The 19,737-nt window shown below is 36.1% G+C and overlaps 1 protein-coding gene and 1 long non-coding RNA gene across 2 annotated transcripts; one reads left to right on the top strand and one right to left on the bottom strand.

Annotated features, from left to right (window-relative positions):
* Nucleotides 1–4,750: 4,750 nt before the first annotated feature.
* LOC148998910 (protein ANTAGONIST OF LIKE HETEROCHROMATIN PROTEIN 1-like) lies at nucleotides 4,751–5,935 on the top strand. The gene has a single exon (XM_089141614.1). The coding sequence runs from the start codon at nucleotides 4,751–4,753 to the stop codon at nucleotides 5,933–5,935; it is 1,185 nt and encodes a 394-aa protein (XP_088997740.1).
* An 8,230-nt stretch (nucleotides 5,936–14,165) lies between these two features.
* On the bottom strand, nucleotides 14,166–19,737 carry LOC148998909 (uncharacterized). Its single transcript, XR_016171087.1, has 4 exons — nucleotides 19,500–19,737; nucleotides 19,255–19,328; nucleotides 18,666–19,158; nucleotides 14,166–14,548 (listed from the first exon to the last, which is right to left on the bottom strand). It is a non-coding gene; the product is annotated as an uncharacterized LOC148998909 (long non-coding RNA).

Raw genomic sequence — 19,737 nt, 5'->3', positions numbered from 1 at the left:
ATTAATGTTAAAAAACAACTTTAATGCATGTATGCAACACCATACTTGTAGTCCTCAATCGTATATAATCCACTTCTTGCATAATTTTTTTTGTTTAATATTATCTCATATGATTACCTTTTCGGTATCAAATGGGTTTTAGTTTGATTAGGGTTCTAATTGAGACGACAAAAACATCTTTGAGGTTTAGGTCTGGAATAGAGGATCCAAGTCCTCCAAAACAACATTCCTTTTACTCATTGAACAAATCTTTTCATGCCATCCTGTGGAATATTTGTCGAATCATGTTATCAACGAAACATCCCACTTATCCTTAACAAGTTCTCTCATGAGGTACACCTCTTCAAGTAACATCTCCTTCCCTTATTCTCTTTGTTCACCTTCCTTATTTCTCTCTTAAAATTTATAGAACTTTTTTATGTTTGCCCACTTAAGTTGGGCCAAAACTCATATTCCCTCCCTTAAATGACCTAAATTACGTGTAATCTTTTTTTTTTTTTTTTTTTTTTTTTTTTGGGGGGGGGTTATATGAGGTTCATCCAAGCTTGCTTGCGCACACCTCGATTACATCTTCAGGGAGGAGCTTTGCCGTCCACAAGGGTTGAACCCATGACTTCTCCACTAAGAAGTATGGATCTTACCACTAACAATTTTAATTAGTGCCCAATTAACTCCTAATATGAAATAACAAACCTTCATAATGTTAAATTACTAAAGTAACCTTGTATCTCATCCCGTACCCAACCCTCAAGTCCCCTTCACCCATCTTACTCCCACACCTTGTCGGAACTTACCCGCCACTGCAAAAAACTACCACACCCCTCCCCGTGTTGGCCACTATTGCCCCTACATTTTTTTTTTTTTAGTCAACAACATGAAATTTTCATTAATTAAAAGCATCCAGAGACAAAGGCTTGGAGAGGAACAAGTTTGGGGAAACAACAAAGAAAGGTGGACCCCACCAATGTCTAGAGAGTTTAAAAAGATTAGCTCCCTGAGCTGGATAGTCAACAAACTATTTCCAGACCTAGATATGTAAGCAAATCCAATAAAAGTGAGGTACTAAGACCTTAAAGAGCTTGAATGGCCGGTTTAAAAACGAGCTAAGATGCACCTTCAAAATTCCAAACCTTTTGCCAAAAGGAGACCATCTCTAAAAACTTCCAATTCCATCAAAACTGTTGATGAGCCTTCATTTCCAATGTATTGGACTGCCACGAAACCCTGTTGAGCATCCCACAAAATGCATCCTCTGCCGCCAAAAAAAGATCTAGAATCCCATGATCCATCGACAAAAAGATAAAATAATTCCTAATCATCATCCATGCTTTCCACTCTATGCAATTGATATGCTGCCCTTGTGTCTCCATGAGAATTATTAGTACAAAAATATTGAATTTCTGCACATAAAGTATGAAAAGATGTGAGTGTATGTCTGGATCATTTCCATTAAAAAGAATGGAATTTCTAGATTTCCAAATACACCACATAAGAGAGCTCCACACTTAATATAAATAATTCAAATTCCCACATTGTTTAAGTTTATCAGATATAAAATATATCCAATCATGAAGGGATTCACCATGGAAATCTGAAATATCGAACCTAAGAGGAGACATTCTCCAACATTCTTTTGCATGGAGAAAAAATAGTAAAGCATGACCAAAATTTTCAACAACATAATGGGGTTTGAGCACTATTTCTATGAAAAAGAGATTTTCCTATAATAAGCGCCTTAGAAGATGTTCTCCACAAGAAGTGCATGATATTTGGTTAGATAGGAATATTCCAAATTCTGTTCCAACAAAAAGATGGTGATGATGATGAAGATATATTACCTTGGGAGTCGGACATTGCCAAACACGAGTAGTAGGCTGATTTTACCTTGAAAGTTCATTGCTTTGATTTGTACCACACCCATGTATCCATAATATTGGGGAAAAATAATGGGAATTGATAGAATAGCAACAACCTCCAAATGAGCAAACAAACAAGCCAACAAGTCTCTTTTCCAATGAAAATTTGGCCATTCTATCAAATCATGTACAAGTGAAGGCCCATTGGCTTGTGGGGGACTGGATATATATTTAAAAGGAAGAGAAGGAACCCATTGATCATGATAGATGTGAGTATGTAAACCATTTCCAACCTATCTAATCAAGCCATGTCTTAGCACATCTCTCCCCATTAAAACACTTCTCCCCAAGAGCCTTATGACGGTGGTTCCAAGTTGGATTTGCCTTTAAAATATTTGGCAGACATTACTTGGGCCCATAGGGAGGCTAGATTAGTCAAGAATCTCCAATTTTGTTTGGCTAATAAAGCTTTACTAAAGCATAGAACATCTCTATACCCAAGCCCTCCCTTTTTTTGCTCTTACATAAGGTGGCGTTTGGTTCCGCAATTCCCTGGAATTAGATTCTAAGGAATCATGAGTCCAACAAAAAAACGTGTTTGGTTTAAAAATGAGTCTGATTCTAAGGGGATCATGAATCAGCTCGGATCCACGTTTTTGCCTAAAAAACCAAATCCACTGAAAACCACCTCTTGAGGTGGTCTCCAAATAGACTCATCGTTTCGAAGCTGAGGTATAAATATGATTGACTCACTTTCAGAATCACTTTTATCGTGAAATTTTCTCAACACCTCTTCGTCTCTGCTAGGGCTTCCGTTCCGTCATCGTCGAGCAGCTTGTTGATCTCCAGCTTCGAGGGCTCAGCTTGTCTCTGCGAGTCTTCCGTTCCATCATGATAACATCTATGCTGGTTCGTTTACCATCCAGCTTCGATTTGGGTTTTCTAGGGTTCAGCTTGTCTCTGCGAGTCTTCCATTCCATCGTCGTAACTTCTCTGCTGGTTCGTTGAGGTTGAGATTGTGTATGCGATTCTTCCTTTCTGTCGTTGTAACATCTTGCTGGTTCGTTGAGGTTGAGATTGTCGTTGTCGTTGCTGGTTCTCTGCTGGTTCGTCGTCGAGCATTGGTGTTTCATTGAGCTCCATCGGTTTTTTTTTTTCTAAACTTCATTCACACCCATTTCTGTAAAAAGGTAAGATCCATGATAGTCTTGGATTTCTTGCATACCAAAAGGCAGATTTGTCTCTGCACCATATAAATGTAGTTTATTCGATGCCACATTGTTACTCTGAATCAGGCCTTACCCTTGGTTCTAAGGGTTATTCACTTGTTTTGGGTTTATAGGATGAGCAACTCAGAAAACCAAAACCTCTTTTGCCCATTTTAGTCAGATCTGTTTCTATAATATTCTTCATTACATGGGATGAAAGATGCTTTGAATAGGAAAACATAATCCATAGTCTTGCTTTCATGCACTTTCTTGTCACCGACAGAAGCTTCAATTTCTGATCTCATTACTCAAATATTCTGATCACATCATGGTTCTCATAATAAATTGCACTGTACTTCCCCAGCTAACAATTGGATCGACTTCTACTCCTCTTTTGAGCAGTAATTTAACAACAAAAATCAAAAGATTCCATTCTGTTATGTCTAAACTAATAGAGAACAATGGCACTTTCTCATTGTTTGAATCTTAAACATTTTATATATATATATATATATATATATATTATGGGAATCTCCATTAGGACTTTGAGGTCCCAAAATAGCTTGAGATGGAATTTTCTCAGATAAAAGAGAATTTTATTTTGGTATCTAATGGAGTATTAGATTCACTGGTTTCCTTCCATGCATGTGAGTGATATTGATTCACTTTCCATTTCATCTATTTAATTGGGATCATATGTGTCTATCTTTTTCCATCCTACATTATTGATTAGATGTATTTTTTTAATTTTTGAAAGAATTTATCAGAAGATAAAAATTAAAATAAACACTTTTATAAAAGAGATGAAAGATAAAAAGATAATTATTGGTGCCTCCTATATAGCTTAATCACTACTTTAATTCAATAATTATTGGAGGTCAGTACTACCTGTTCACAAAATTTGGGTTTTCAGCTCAAAATGGAAGAGTTGTTCTTAGACGATGATGGTTCGAGCCCATCTAGACTTATTTGTCTATAAAATTATTTGAGTTAAGCTTGTTGTTTGGGAAATTATGACTTAAGTGAGGTAATATGAACTATCCAATGAAAAAAATTGTAAACCAAAATAATAATAATAATAATAATAATAATAATAATAATAATAATAATAATAATAATAAATTAATAAATAAATAAATAAATAAAAGATCATAGAATTGCATGAACATGAAAGCATGTTTCTGCATAACTTAAGCATACAAAAACATTATTTAGAAAGAAACAAGCACCATTCAAGAAAAGGAGGAATAGATACTCTTCAAACAATAATATCCCTTGGCTATGCATCTGTTTTGTTGAAATTCTCCTTTCAACAAAACACTATGCATCTGTTTTGCTTGTTTTACTTGTGGTTTTGTATCAATTCATTAGCCATGTTACTTGACTTGTCGGAGCTATCTGTTGGCAGTTGAGTTTTATATCTAATTTGAATCAAACGAATGACTTGTGTTCTTTTATTTTAATTGGGATATGCAGTTTCAGTTCTTATTTATTGATGGGGGGAATGGATGGATGGTTTTATTGTCAATGTTGTGGGCTATATGAGTTTATCATTGGTGGATTGGTTGATTTTGATTGAATGGTTATTAATTTGTATGTTTTGCAATTAATAAGGTATTCAATCTTGTTGGTGGGTCATCTATTTCAGGGCATAAATTTAGATAAGGCACCCTCACCTAGATCAACATGAATGACGATGAGTTGATACTTCTTATGGTGGCCACAGCAGTTCTCACAATCATTGAATATATTAGAATAACATACGTTGAGAGGCAACCATATCGAGTAGATGCCCGACGTGGGTTTCTTGAAACCCAACATTTTATTGGTGGCACCAAGCATACATGTCGTTCGGAAACAAGAATGAGCCAAAGATCCTTTTACCACTTAGTAAATTTATTGCGTACGACGACGCTCTTAGAAGACAACAAATTGGTGTTAGTTGAGGAACAAGTAACGATGTTTCTACATTGTCTTGGACACCACATTAAGAATTCGACTTTAAAGAGCCGTTTTGGGCATTCTGGGGAGACAGTGAGTCGACACTTTAATAAAGTGTTAAATGCAATGATGAAACTGCACCCGTTGCTTTTAAAACCCCCTAGTCTCACCACACATCCGAAGATAGCAGGTAACCATCACAGCTTCTACCCATTCTTCAAAGATTGCGTTGGAGCCATTGATGGATCTCATATACCAGCTTGGGTACCTGTTGAAAAACATAGGAGGTTTCAAGATAGGAAGGGTCTTATTACACAAAACATTTTAGCTGCATGCGACCATGACAAAAAATTCACGTATATACTTGCTGGTTGGGAAGGGTCTGCATGTGACTCCCGCATTTTGGATGATGCTCTCCATAGAGACGGAGATGGAAAATTAGTTGTTCCAAATGGTAAATTCTATCTTGCTGATGCTGGTTTTGCCAACCAAAGAGGTTTTTTGAGGCCATATCGAAATGTTAGGTACCATCTGAAGGAATGGAAGAGGGGAAATCTAAGACCCAAAAATGAAAAGGAGTTGTTTAACTTGAGGCACGCAAGGTTACGCCACGTCATTGAAGGTGCTTTTAGTTTGTTAAAGAGTCGCTTTAAGATATTGGCAACTCGAGCGGAGTTTCCTTTCAGAACTCAAGTTAAGATTGTGATAGCTTGTGTACTGCTTCAGAACCATATTTTAAACCACAACTCATTGGAAGAAGAGGAGGAATGGCTTGCCCAAGAGTCGAGGGAGGGGTCAGGGCCAACAACAGCTTCTTCTTCCGCACCACAGTTGGAGGAAGATGAGGAAAGTAGTGATTTTGATGAAGATGAAGAGAACCATGCAAAGTCATTCGATGCAGAAGCATTCCAGAATGACCTGGCAATATAGATGTGGAATGCATATGCAACAACAAATGCTGCAGATGATGAAGACATGGGATCAGAGACTGTGTCAGAATGAAATGATTAAATTTTTAATGTACTTCAATTTGTATGACTCCAACTGTTTGAGTTTGAGTTTGGATTGTACCTTATTTTGTTTTACTTTGTCTCAAACTTTGTGGTATTATTTCATGTCTCCGTTCTGATTGATTCAAATGTTAGCTTCAAATGTTAGAATTGCAATTGATCATGAATACTAGTGTCATCATATGATTGCTGCAATTATGTTTGTACCATATGTATTTTGATTGATCATAACTAGCAATGCATCATATGTATTTACTTTTGTCCCTCAATTATGATTTTACCAGATGGACTCTAAAAATACATCAAATTCAAGAGGAAGAGACATAGCCTCATGGCCTATTGAGGTGTCTCTTTCTTTACGAGAGAAGGATAAAAGAGAGAAAGATAAGAGCGGTAATCACTAACAGAGCAAGTTTCCAGTGGTGGGTGAGCAGTTTCAAGCAAGGTCTAACTTCTAAGAAGAAAAGATGAGTAAAGAAAATATTCATTTACCCACTTAAAAGGTTAAGTATTGGAATGTAATTCAATCATAATCTATAGAACGTCAAGAGGGTTTTTTTTTTTCCAAAGCATTTGTGAGGTCTCCATAAAAGAAAACTGGTGTGATATATCAAAACTCAAGATTTGCCAAAGATTTACATCCATAACTATTAATTGGATCTTCCAAGAGATCTCCATTGATGGCTTTCTTTCGTGGACGTTCTTCAATTTGGTTGAATCACTTTTTCTCTACAAACATTTTTTACGAATCTTCTTAGCCATATTTATATTCTCACCAACTATAAACATTTTAGAAGTGCAATATCAAGCAACATTGGATCCAGTACTTGAAGTTGTTGTTGGTGGTGGTTGGTACTCTCATAAAGTTTTGGTCTTGCCATGTTTTATATTATGTAATCACACTTATATAAAATTATATATTATACTTAACAGGGAAAAAAATTGTCATATCATTAGCCCTCAACCCAGTAATAAATGGTTGTTTAAAGTGATTCAGGTTGAATCTACTCACAGAATCAGGGTAACCAAACAGTTTTTCAAACAGATTCACTTTCAGAATCCGGGTAACCAAACAGTTTTTCAGACAGATTTACTTTCAGAATCAGGGTAACCAAATGGTTTTTCAGACAAATTCACTTTCCAGAATCAGGGTAACCAAACAGTTTTTTTTTACGAATATGATTCTACAGAACCTAATTCCACAGACTCATGATTCCCTACAGAAGCGGATTCCAGGGAATTGTGGAACCAAACGCCACCTAAGGTATTCCACTTTACCCAATAAAGTCCCTGTCCTTGATCATTTTTTCCACCAAAAGCTCCTAATTTTTTGAGTCATTAAGTTGCAAATCTCATTGGGAATCATAAAGCAAGACATAGCATACACTAGTAATGCAAAAGCCATAGCCTTAATCAAAATTTCTTTACCCCCCCCCCCCTGAGACAAAAGTTTGCCCCTCCAACCCACCAACTTTGAATTAAGTCTATCTAAGATGAAGGAGAAAGTTTGCACTTTTGATTTTCTTATAGATGAGGGAAGATCCAAGTAAGTTCCATCAGATTGCACTTCTTTTAGGCCCAGAGAAGTCACCACATCAGCCCTAGTATTTGAAGGTGTTCTTTTACTAAACAAAATAGCTGACTTCTCCAGATTAATATGGAGACCCGACACCTGTTCATACTCCAAAAGCAAAGCAGATATTGCAGAAGCATTTTGAACCAAGGCAGGGGAAAATAACATACAATCATTAGCGAAAAACAAGTGGCTAATTTCCGGACCTCGATGTGCTAATCTTACACCAATCAACCTAGGAATCCCTCTATTGGATTGAAGTCTGTGGGTGAAGGTCTCTTGACACAAGATAAATATGTATGGGATCAATGGGCAACCTTGCCTGATACCCCTTTGAGGGAAAATACATCTAGAGATGGAACCATTGATCTTAATTTGAAAAGTAACAGTTGAAATGCATTGCATTACCCATTGAACCCATTGATCAGCAAATCCCAGATATCTTAAAGTAATCTCAATAAATGACCACTCTAATTTGTCATAGGCCTTACACATGTCAAGTTTTAAAGCCATGTATCAAGATGTTGATTAGGATTTCTTAAGGAAATGTAGTTCATAGGCAAGATAAATGTTATCTGAGATGGCTCTACCTAGAACGAAGGCACTTTGACTCTGGTTAATAATGGATCCCAATAAGGGTTTAAGCAATGGCGGACCCAGGATGCAATAGTGGGGGGTGGGGCCGAAGAATGAAAGCCAGATAACCTTTCCATTTGGAGTCACACCTCTAAACTATTTTATTAAATTAAATAATAGACCCACATATATTTTGTGGGGCCCACACATATTTGAAAAAAATTATAAATTATTGATAATAATTTTTTTTTTTTGACAAAATATAGGTAAAATTAAAGCAACAATATAAAAAAAATATACACATGACTTCAACCCTAAAAAGTTAGATGTAAACCAAAATTTTCTTTGGTAGGAGATGTAAACAAAAAAAAAATTAGGTAAGAAATGCAAATCAATGGTAGTTAGTTACCTACTAACTATAGACATTTTATTTACAATACAAAATCAAATAACAAAAATTGCAGAAGAAATAAAGAAACATAGAATATAAAATCAAATTAAAAAGAATAACAAAAAAAAAAAAAAAAAAAAAAGAAAGAAAAAGAGAAACAATAAATAAATTGAGAAAGAAAAAAATACCTAGTTGTGGAGTAGATTTTTTTCCAAATTTTCTTAGCCACGCTTATAGAAAGGGAAGAGAATAAATAGGAAAAAAAAAGAGAATAGAGGAGAGAGGAGATAGGAGAATAATAGGGATTGAAGAGTTAGTTTTTAATTATAAATAACATTTTGATTTTTGAATACCTAATAAGATAAGATTTATTTTTTCAAAAATTTCCTTTAACCCCACGTTTATAGAAACATAAGATAATAAATAGAAAGAAAAGATGAGAGAGAAGAGAGGCGAGAATAAATAGGGATTGATGAATTTGTTTTTTATTAGGAATGTCATTTATACCCATCATTTTACCTTTAAAAATTGTCACAATATTGGGGGGGGTCAAATAGTGACATTTCACAAGTGGGAAGAGAAAAAACCGAAAAAATTAAAGGAATTAAGGGAATATGCATAAAATTTTTAAAAATCCGGGGGGGCCATGGCCCCCTCTGGCCCCTTCATAGGTCCGCCCCTGGGTTTAAGTCTATTAGCTAGACATTTTGCTATGACTTTATAAGTGGTGCATAGATTGATGGCTCTACTTGCCCCTACATTTTCTTTGCTGGAAAATGAATGGCCTACAATTAGGCAAAATGGCTCAAGGGTATATTGGAGAAGCTTACGCTCGTCTACAACTTCACCCACATCTGGAACCTTTGTTGGCAATGCATTTGCATGTGAGACTTTAGTAGTTTACTCAAAAACATAAGAATTATATGAAGATTTAGGCACAAGGGTATTAGGGCAACTTCACATATCAATTGGTCAAAAAAGGTAAGAAATTTGAAGTCCGATCACCTACGTGACATTTTTTTGTTGGATTATGAAAAAGACACCAAATAGAGCAATCAACAAATAAGAGAAAAGAACAATACAAGAATTTACGTGGAAAACCTTTAAAAGGAAAAAACCACAGGCAAAAGAGGAAACTCCACTATAGATAAAGAAACAAACAAAAGAGAAGATTTTGGGATGATTTACATGTGGAGGGGAGACATCTTTTTATAGCCTCTCCCCATCCTACCTTCTCCCACATCTACTCGAATTAGGACTAAAACTCTCAACAAACTCCCACTTCTACTAGATGTGGGACTAAGACTTTCAACAATCTCCCACTTGGAGATTAGATTGAGAACCAATTTATCTCCACACCATTCTCTATCTTGCTACCACCATGTTGTTTACGTCTCTCTCAAGCCATACAAGGATCTGCACCAAATGAACTTGCCAGTGTTGATTGCCTTTGTCAATGCATCTGCTTGGTTTTCTTTCGTGTGGATTTTCTGTACGTCCACCCTTCCATCTTCCACCACTTCACGAACAAAATGATATTGTATTTCTATGTGTTTTGTCTTGGAATGAAAAGCTGGATTCCTTGCAATGTGAAGGCACTCTGACTGTCACAATACAAGAGAAGATTCTCTTGTTTGTGCCCAAGTTCTTCCATGAATCTTTTTATCCAGATTGCTTCTTTACAAGCTTGTGTAGCTGCCATATACTCAGCTTCTGTTGTAGACAATGCTACAACTGTTTGTAGTTTAAATACACAGCTCACAGCTCCTCCTGCAATTGTAAACACATAGCTAGTAGTGGATCTCATTTTATCAAGATCACCTACAAAATCAGAATCAACATATCCTTTGACAATAAATTCAGATCCTCCATAACATAGAGCAGCATCCGAGGTTCCTTTAACATATCTTAGGATCCTCTTCACAATAATCCAATGCTCTTGTCCTAGATTCGCCATGTGACGACTAACCACTCCCACTGCATGTGCAATGTCCGATCTTGTACATATCATAGCGAACATCAGACTCCTCACTGCTGATGCATATAGTACTTGAGACTTGTCCTTCCTCTCTACTTGAGGATAACTTGAAATTAATAGGAAGTGGGGTAGAAACTGGCTTACAGTCTTGTATATTGAAGCGGCGCAAGATTTTCTTTAAGTAACTCTTCTGAGAAAGCCAAATCTTCCTGTTATTTCTATCTCGGTGAATTTGCATCCCTAGAATCTTGTTTGCGGGTCCCATATCCTTCATTTCAAATTCCCTAACCAATTGAGCCTTTAATTCTATGATATGATTTTTGTTGAGGCCTGATACCAACATATCATCAACATACAATAGCAAAATAATGAAGTCATCACCACCAAACCTTTTGTAATATGCACAAGGGTTTAAAGCAAGTCTATTGTATCCAAGGCTCAATATGAAGGAATCAAATCTCTTATACCAACATCTTGGCGCCTGTTTTAAACCGTATAGAGATTTGTTCAACCTGTAAACCAAGTTCCTCTTTTCTGGTTCTTCAAAACCTTCTGGTTGAAACATATAGATTTCCTCTTCAAGATCTCCATGAAGAAATGCAATTTTTACATCTAACTGCCCAAGATGTAGCAAAAATAGCACAAAATGCCAGAACTATCAGCATAGTAGTAAGTCAAACCACTGGTGAAAAGATTTATGTAAAATCGATACATTCTTTCTGAGCATATCCTTTGATCACCAATCTTGTACGATACCGCTCTACTTGATCATCACTATTTCGTTTGATCTTGTAAACCCATTTGTTACCAATGGGCTTTCTTCCGTGCGGTAAAGGTACAAGCTCCCACGTCTTATTCTTATGAAGAGCTTCTATTTCTTCCTACATAGCTGCCATCCAAAGTGAGGCTTCTAAGCTATCGATTGCTTCTTTGAATGTTGATGGCTCCCCGTCTTCTGTTAGAAGACAATATGCAACATTGCCCTTCATAATATAATCAAACTGCTAGGCTGGTGTGTGTCTTTCACGAGTTGACCGTCGAACTTCTACAGTTGTAGACTCGACTGGTACTTGTTCCTTGTTTTCTGAATTTGCTCCAGAAGAATCTTCTGGTTCAGACTTCTCTTCCTCCTGAATTGTTGTACTCTCTGAAATTCCTATTGAAGTGCTACTCACATCTTCCTTCTGCAGCTTATCTTATGCAAAAATGATGTCTTTGCTGATGATGACCTTGTGGGCAGTGGGATCCCATGGTCGATACCCCTTGACTCCATCAGCATATCCCAAGAATCTGCACTTTCTGGATTTTGGATCCAATTTCGAAATTTCTTGAGAATGATACATCACGTACACAGGACTCCCAAATGTGTGCAGGCGTGAATAATCAACTGGCTTGCCAGTCCACATCTCCATTGATGTCTTCAAATCAATCGATCTTGTTGGTGATTGATTAATCACATAACAGGCAGCGTTTCGGCTTCTGCCTAAAAGGACTTAGCCATACTTACAGTTCTTAGCATGGCTCTCGTTCTTTCAAGTAGAGTTCTATTCATCCACTTCGCTACTCCATTCTGTTGAGGAGTGTAAGCCACCGTGAATTGTCTCTTGATGCCTTCTTGATTACAAAACTCAATGAAGTCATCCCCTGTATATTCTCCGCCATTGTCCGTCCTGAGGCACTTGCTTTTCTTCTCTGTTTCTCATTCAACTTGCGCTTTAAATGTTTTGAAAATTGAAAACACATCTGACTTCTTCCTAATAGGAAACACCCAACATCTTCTGGAATAATCATCAATAAAAGATGCAAAGTACCTTGCTCCTCCCAAAGATGTAACAGGTGCTTGGCAAACATCAGAATGAACTAATTCCATAATATTTTTACTCCTCGAATCAAATGCATTAACTTCAATCTATGTTGCTTACTTATAACACAGTGCGCACAAAAGTATAATGAAACATTTGTGAGGCCTAGGAGTAATTTCCGTTCGGCGAGAACCTTCAACCCTTGCTCTGACATGTGGCCCAATTTTTTATGCCACACTTTCGTCATCTCTTCCGCAGTATCAGTTGATGCAACTGATGCTTCTGTCTTCAGACATGTTTCTCCCATTAGTTTGTACAAATTTACAGCGCTCCTTTCAGCCTTCATTACAACTAGCGCTTCTTTGACGATTCTCATTATTCCATTTTGGATGCAAGTCTTGCACCCAATTTCATCTAACTGTCTTAAAGACAATAGATTCTTCTTTAAGCCCTTCACATGCCACACATTTTGAATAGTGCGTACCATACCATCATACATTTTCAATTTGATGGTGCCAATTCCAGCAATCTCCAAAGCATGATCGTTTCCCATATACACAGACCTTGTAAAGATAGGTTTATAAGTGTGAAACCAATCTCTGCGAGTGGTCATGTGCCATGTTACTCCCGAATCCAAGATCCAAGCATCAGTGAGTTCCAATCTATCCTTGGATACCGTTGTTGCTTCGCTGTAAAGAATATTTCCTTCAGCAACGCACCATTGAGATGTTTCTGTCTTATCTACACCCTTATTGAATCAACATTCATCCACCCAACAAAATTTTAGCCTTAACCATGAAAATTATCCTTCAAAAGTTTTTCTCTTCCTAAATTCAGTTATTATTCCTCACTCTTCTTTTTTTTTTTTTTTTTTTTTTTTTTTTGGTATTTAAATTTTCGTAATCAACTCTTAATATTCAGTTCTCAGTCATCAGTTTTTTAAAATTTTCTTTTGTAAACAATTGGATTTCTCAAAATACTTTTCCTCTTGCAAAATCAATTTCACAATATTCTTCGTTATTTATTATATTTTATTTTATCTCCTTTTAGGAGTAAATCACTAAAAATTTAAAAATTTAGTCTATTATTTTAAAATCAAGTCAAATTTTTCACAACAATCTTTTTTTATTCATTATATTCCACATTTAGGAAAAATTTTCCTACCAACTTAGGGTTGCTCGATTGGTAAAACCAGCACCTCCTAATGAAGAGGTCGTAGGTTACTCTTGCTAATGACACATATACTATTTTCATCCCCCTATTCATGAAAAAAGTGTCATTGTACCCCCCAAAAAAGAAAATTCTCTCATCTACTGTATTAAAAAAAAAAATACTTGGTAAACTTATTTTCAAAAAACTTTTACAGTAATAGTTCTTAATTCTTAAAAGACTTTTTCCACCCAACCAAAATTATAATCAAAACTACCAAAATGCTCATTTTACAGTTTTATCCCCACTGATTTACTCCTCAAATTTATAATAATCATTCCTCATTCTAAAAGCTTTTAAATAATTTTTTGATACAATTTAACCATGGCAAAGTTTTAAATTTTCTAAAATAATTTACTCATAAAATTACTTTACCTATGCTCATGCTTATTTAACTTTTAATAATTTAACCCAAAAAATTATAATGGATGATGAAGGTATTTTGAACTTTGATTTTAGTAAGCTGCTCTTAAAATATTTCACTCCTAAAAAGTAACCTAAGGTTTACTAATTATTGAGATTCATGCATGGAAGAAATGACCAACACTGTAAAATACAAGGTGTACGTACATGCACTTGGGGAACTTTTTCTCTATAAAAGTAAATAGGGGATGAACTAACTTTTGATGAGCTCTTAATAAGGAGTTAGATACTGTTCTCAAACATAGGTAGTCCCAATAATCAATTTCCTTGATTGTATAAAATTGGTTCTTCCCTCTGCCGTGTACTTCCCAAATCTCTGCTTTGCTCCAAACATCCTCCTCTTGTACTTCAACAGCTTCATATTCCTTGAAAATCTGATTCTTATTGTTCTCCGCACATCGCCTTACTCTTGATGCATCAATAATTAGTCTGCGATTTGCTTTCCCATAATAAACCTCAATTTGGTTTTCAAACAACTTCTTCTTTATGGTTGAAGAAACCCATCCTTGCATCGAAAGACTGTAGACTTCTACCCTATCCCCAACTGATAGAGTATCCAATAGTTTTCTTCGTTTCAGTGGCTGTAGATTTCAAAAATAAATAAATAATAAAATAAAAAATAAAAAGATTACGAAAAAAAATAAGAAGAGATAATGAGAATCAACATATATATTTTCACAAAAAAATCAGCAAATAAAAGAGTTCTCTATCTTCCATTATTGGATGAATCCATCTGAGAGTTAAGAGTTAAATTATTTCCTTCAGTTTAAAAACATTTCTCTAAAATATTTGTGGGGAAAAAAATAGAATACTTTGATTCTCCTAAAAACTACTATTGCCAACTTATGTGTTTTGAGGAAGAGAGAAATTTTCAAGTCGGTACTTGTGTCAAATTCTGAGAAGCAACTATTTGTCAAAGTCGATTTATTGGATCGCAAGGGGCAGTTCCATTTAGTAGGAAACTCAATAGATTGAAGGGATTCCAAATTTTAATGAAGACCTGGAGGTTTCCAAATAGATTGAAGGGATTCCAAATAAATTGAAGGGAAACTCAATAGATTGAAGACGAGGTTTCCAAATAGATTGAAGGGATTCCAAATATTAATGAAGACCTGGAGGTTTCCAAAAGTTTTTGGAAGAGACAGGGGGCAGTTCTAGGACTCAACAAGGGTGCAAATAATAAGAGTCCGAATTACCACCCGATTAGGGTAGCACTGACACCTTTTCACTACACGTAGTGTGTGGGGCCCATGTGAGACCCATTGGGGCCGCCTTAGACTTAGTTTATCATATCCAAACGTCGACTCACTCATTAAAATTATAAATAAATTATTAAAAATGACATTTTTATATTTACAAAATATAGGTAAATTAATGCACAAGTATCGCGAACAAAAAAATATATATATTTTAACATTATCAACATTACACCCTCCCCCCCCCCCCAAAAAAAAAAAAAACATGATTTCAATAGTAGAAGGCTAGATGCAAACCAAACCAATCATGATAGTTAGTTACGTTGCAAATTATATATACTTTATTCACAATATTAAATCAAATAAAAAGAATAATAAAAGAAATCGAGAAAGAGAGAAATATAAAAAGGATAAAGAAAATCTAGAAAGAGAGAAGAAAATAAATCAAAAAAGAGAAAGAGAATATCTAATTGTGGAGAAAATTTAGGAATAAAGTCCAACACTTAGCTTTTTCAAATTTTTACTAAGCCGCGTAGCATGTAACAAAAAACAAAGAGAAAAAATAGAGAAGCAAACAAGAGAGAGGAAAGAGCATAGAATAAATGGGGAAAATATTTAAGTATTTAACTATTCTTTAAAAATTTTAGGTATTTAATTGTTCCAAATTTTCCTATCAATCTAAGGGGAGACAAATGGGATTGTAGCACACCTAGGCTAGGGTCACATACCTCCAAACCAACCTCAAAGGACAAATGGCAAAAAAGGGGGTAATATCTCAAACCAGCAAGCCAAAAGCAAAGAAGATTTTTTCCACAACAAACAAGGACAAAACAAGGCAAAGGGAAAAGTGAACAATAGGAATAAGAAGGGACATGGGAGGGAAAATTATAGGAAAATAGTAAACAACTTATTGATTTAGACGTATGGTTCACGGAGGAGAGGAGTTGCAGAGCTTGTCCAAGGTTGAAGACAAAGCAGATAAAGAGCATACTCCACTTCTCACCTGCGTGAAATGGAGAAATGAAGCTTAGGGAAAAAATATGCCAATCTGAGGTTGCACAACAAACAATTATTGACGGTTAGGGAATCGTGACCTTTTGAAAGGGCGGCATTATTGAATCTAGGAGAATGTGACCATGTGGCAAACGACGTAAACACCAGAAAATGTGCAACGATTTGCGCATATAATGGTCAAATCACCATAAATGCAACACTTGCAAAGCCTAAGGGTTTGACCGAGCAAAGTTCAAGATGAATCAAATGTCACCAAGCACAAAAATCCTATAAACCCGTGCTCCTAGATTCTTGGCTCATAGTTTGGGGGGGCTAGTGATAAGGGAGAACCGAACACGATTTAGTTAAGTATGGTCCAAAGAGTCTTGTTCAAGAATGGATATCAGATCTCACACCAGGATAAGAAACCTTACCAAACACAATGGGCTTCATGGGGGAGAATCCCCAACATATCTAAAAGCCTAAGGAAGTTTGGTGCCAGTCACCATATTGGAATTGGACTCAGCTACCTTGAAGAATGGGGACACCCTACATCCCACGAGTTGGGAACAACCTTGCCTAGGGGATCTAACGGCCAAGGTGATTATCGTTCAACCATATAAATCCAACTAGTTGCAAATACCAGGTACACATCAATAACCTACTTCCAGTTCTCTAGGCCCTGTAGTTTGTAGGATCTGCTTTCAAGCAGTTGCCTTCCACTAACTTGATTGTCGGAGACGTTCCCTTGACCATCTTGGTCGAGAACATTGCTTTTCATGTTTGCACCAGTTCGCATTGTGATCGAGTGTTTATAGCAACAGTAGGGAGCATGAATATCTATTGCATTGTGAAGCTTAGTGAGCAAAGTGACTTGGTGCATACGTTGAACTAAAGTATAATCAAGAAATAATCCATTTGAAATAATCCTTTCAATCAAGTTGTTTTGATGCGGTTTTGAGAAACACCACTTTAAAGAGGTAATCCAAGGATTTCAAGGGTTAGAATTCATTTGGGATTCAACTAGAAGACCTAATCGGACGGTTCCTATACATTCACCTCCTATCTCTTCTAAAACATTTTCTTAAGCAAAAAGAATAGGGTTTTTGGAGTTAGAGGCTTGTAGAGACAAGTGAAAACAAGTGTAGAAGAAATTAGAAGCCTCAAAACCTCTTGTGGAATGTATTAAAGATATCACCATTCATCTTCTTAAGTTTTTGATGACATCTTAAAATGCTTTAATGATGGTTGTTCTCCAATTAATGTTTAGGTGATGCATATTGAGTAAGGTGTGGTGAAGATAACATGCAAGTGTAGAAGAAGGAAGCAAAAAGAAAGGGAAAAAAAAAGAGGAAGCAAATTTACCAAGAAGAAAGGAGTTGTGCTTTGTGCTGTATGAATACAAAGTATTTGTAAAAGTACCTAAGAAGAACCAGGAGACAAATAACAGAGAGAAAATGTCATCTCATCTTTAAAGTCCAATGGACAAAGGCAATGCATGTTGTGAGCTTCACTTCATCTCTTGGCTTGTGTCAGTTTGATTATATATATTCACTTTGTATGACAGATAGGTTGCATTACTACCATAAGCCTATGATAGATGTGTTTTCATTGTGGGGCGTTGCTGTAAGCCAGTTTGTATACTTGGTTACAAGTGGAACGTATGAAACCATTGGGGATAACACACCTGCCTCTATTGTTAAGATGGAAGCATGTTAGATATCCTGAGTCATGGGTGTGACTAAAACATCTTGTGCGTGGGTAAAGCCTCCTAGACTCGTTCTAGGTAAATGGGTAAAAGACTTTGCCTTTGTATTTTTAGGAGTGGAAACTAGTGATGAGTAGATGCTAAGGCCTGAGTAACGATTACTCCATGGGTGTATACAATTTGCCCAACCACGTATATCTTGTGTGTTGTGGATGTTTGCTTTCTCTGGTATTTGAAGTGTGTGATTTGCAGGATAGCTGTAAACTCTTGGTAAAGCCTTTGAGTCTAGCTCAGATATATATATGACTGTGTTTATGTGTACCACTATATGTGACTTTACGAAACACCATGAAATACTGAAAAGTAGATAGCCTATACAGTTTCAAGCGAAAGAATACAAGATAGCAGTATAAAAGTTCAATACAACAGTGTGCTTAACTGAAAATCTACCACATTTTTTGTGAGATAGCATTCAGCAACAAAATGTCATTATATTGGGGTTCATCTACAGGAACAAGGAAATAGTTGTGAAATCAGAAATTTGTTACTCTGATTCACAGCCCACTCAGCCCTCATTGCATGCGAACCTAGTAACAACAAAATGCAACCTCCCTAAGGCTAGCAAAAATATCAATACTTGTATTCGGGTTATATGAATTTTATTGCAGGAGATCACAAGAATTAATTACAAGGGGAAAATCTTTTGGTTTAAGCTTCCACAAGGGTCTCCTTTTGAACACTAATATCCCATGATACATAAATGAATAAATACAAAATAGAATAGCGGAGGAGATAAAATACCTGTTGTTCCACGTAGGATGTTGATAGTGGTTGAGGTCGAATCCAATTATCACCGATCCATTGTCGATGAAGCCTTAAATTTATTCTACGCATTGAAATGATCCCTTCTTCTGGAATGAGGATGCAGTAAGTTGGTACATCATTATCAATGAATATCTCGAGGACCTCTCCCGTAACCCAACTTCCCTTACAAAATGGACTACTTCCTTGAAAAACTTCTACCTCTTGGTGCAAATTAAACATGATATTCTCATCCTCCTCCTGATCCTCTGGTGGTAAAGGCCTTACTTGTGACACATCATAACATATGGTGACCACTTATGATGATTTTGTAACCCAAGACCAAATATAGTGTGTAACTTCGATTTGGTCGTCTCCTTGAATGTCCCTAATTTTCCCACGAATCCATTGCCAATTTATAGAATGTATAGAAACCTCAACATCATCCCCAATTCTAAGTCGTGGGTGTGATGATTCACCTAATCCTTTACACCTTGACAAGTCACCATAAATAATAAAAATAAAAAAGAAATTAATCAATGCAACAACTAAGTAAGTCAATTATATTATAATGGATGAAAGGAAGTACCTCTGTTGTTGTGGGGAGTAATATGCGAGAGCAAAGGAAGAATCCCCAGTCTTGTCATTGGTAACAACACAGCACTGCATGCATTGAAAAAATCCTAATGATAAGTACTGGTTGCCAGATCTCAGACCATGCATTTTTCTTTTTTAATTTTTCCTGAAACTAAAGATTTTATTTTATTTTTGCTAAAAGAAAAGAAAAGAAAAGGAAAGAAAAGAAAAATAGAAGATAGTGAAATACATACATACTTGATTACTGTTGTTATAATGCAAAGGTTGACGTGGGCTTAGAGGAGGAGGAACCCATTTTCCATCCACCCATCGCCAATGTACTCGTAATTTTGACCGGTGAACTGCTTTAAAATTTTTTCCAAAAGTCCAAAACCGATGATCCAGATATTGGAGTGATTAAAAGATGGTTTTATTCGTCCAAGCAGCTGCTGTGACATTATGATGATGATGATCAACATGATGGACTTCTCAGACC

This window comes from Hakea prostrata, unplaced genomic scaffold (genome assembly GCF_041222555.1).
Source record: "Hakea prostrata isolate BN-2017 unplaced genomic scaffold, UWA_Hpros_2 contig_96, whole genome shotgun sequence".
NCBI lineage: Eukaryota > Viridiplantae > Streptophyta > Magnoliopsida > Proteales > Proteaceae > Hakea > Hakea prostrata.
Note: the sequence above shows the minus strand (reverse complement) of the source record. Positions and strands in the feature narration are given on the sequence as shown.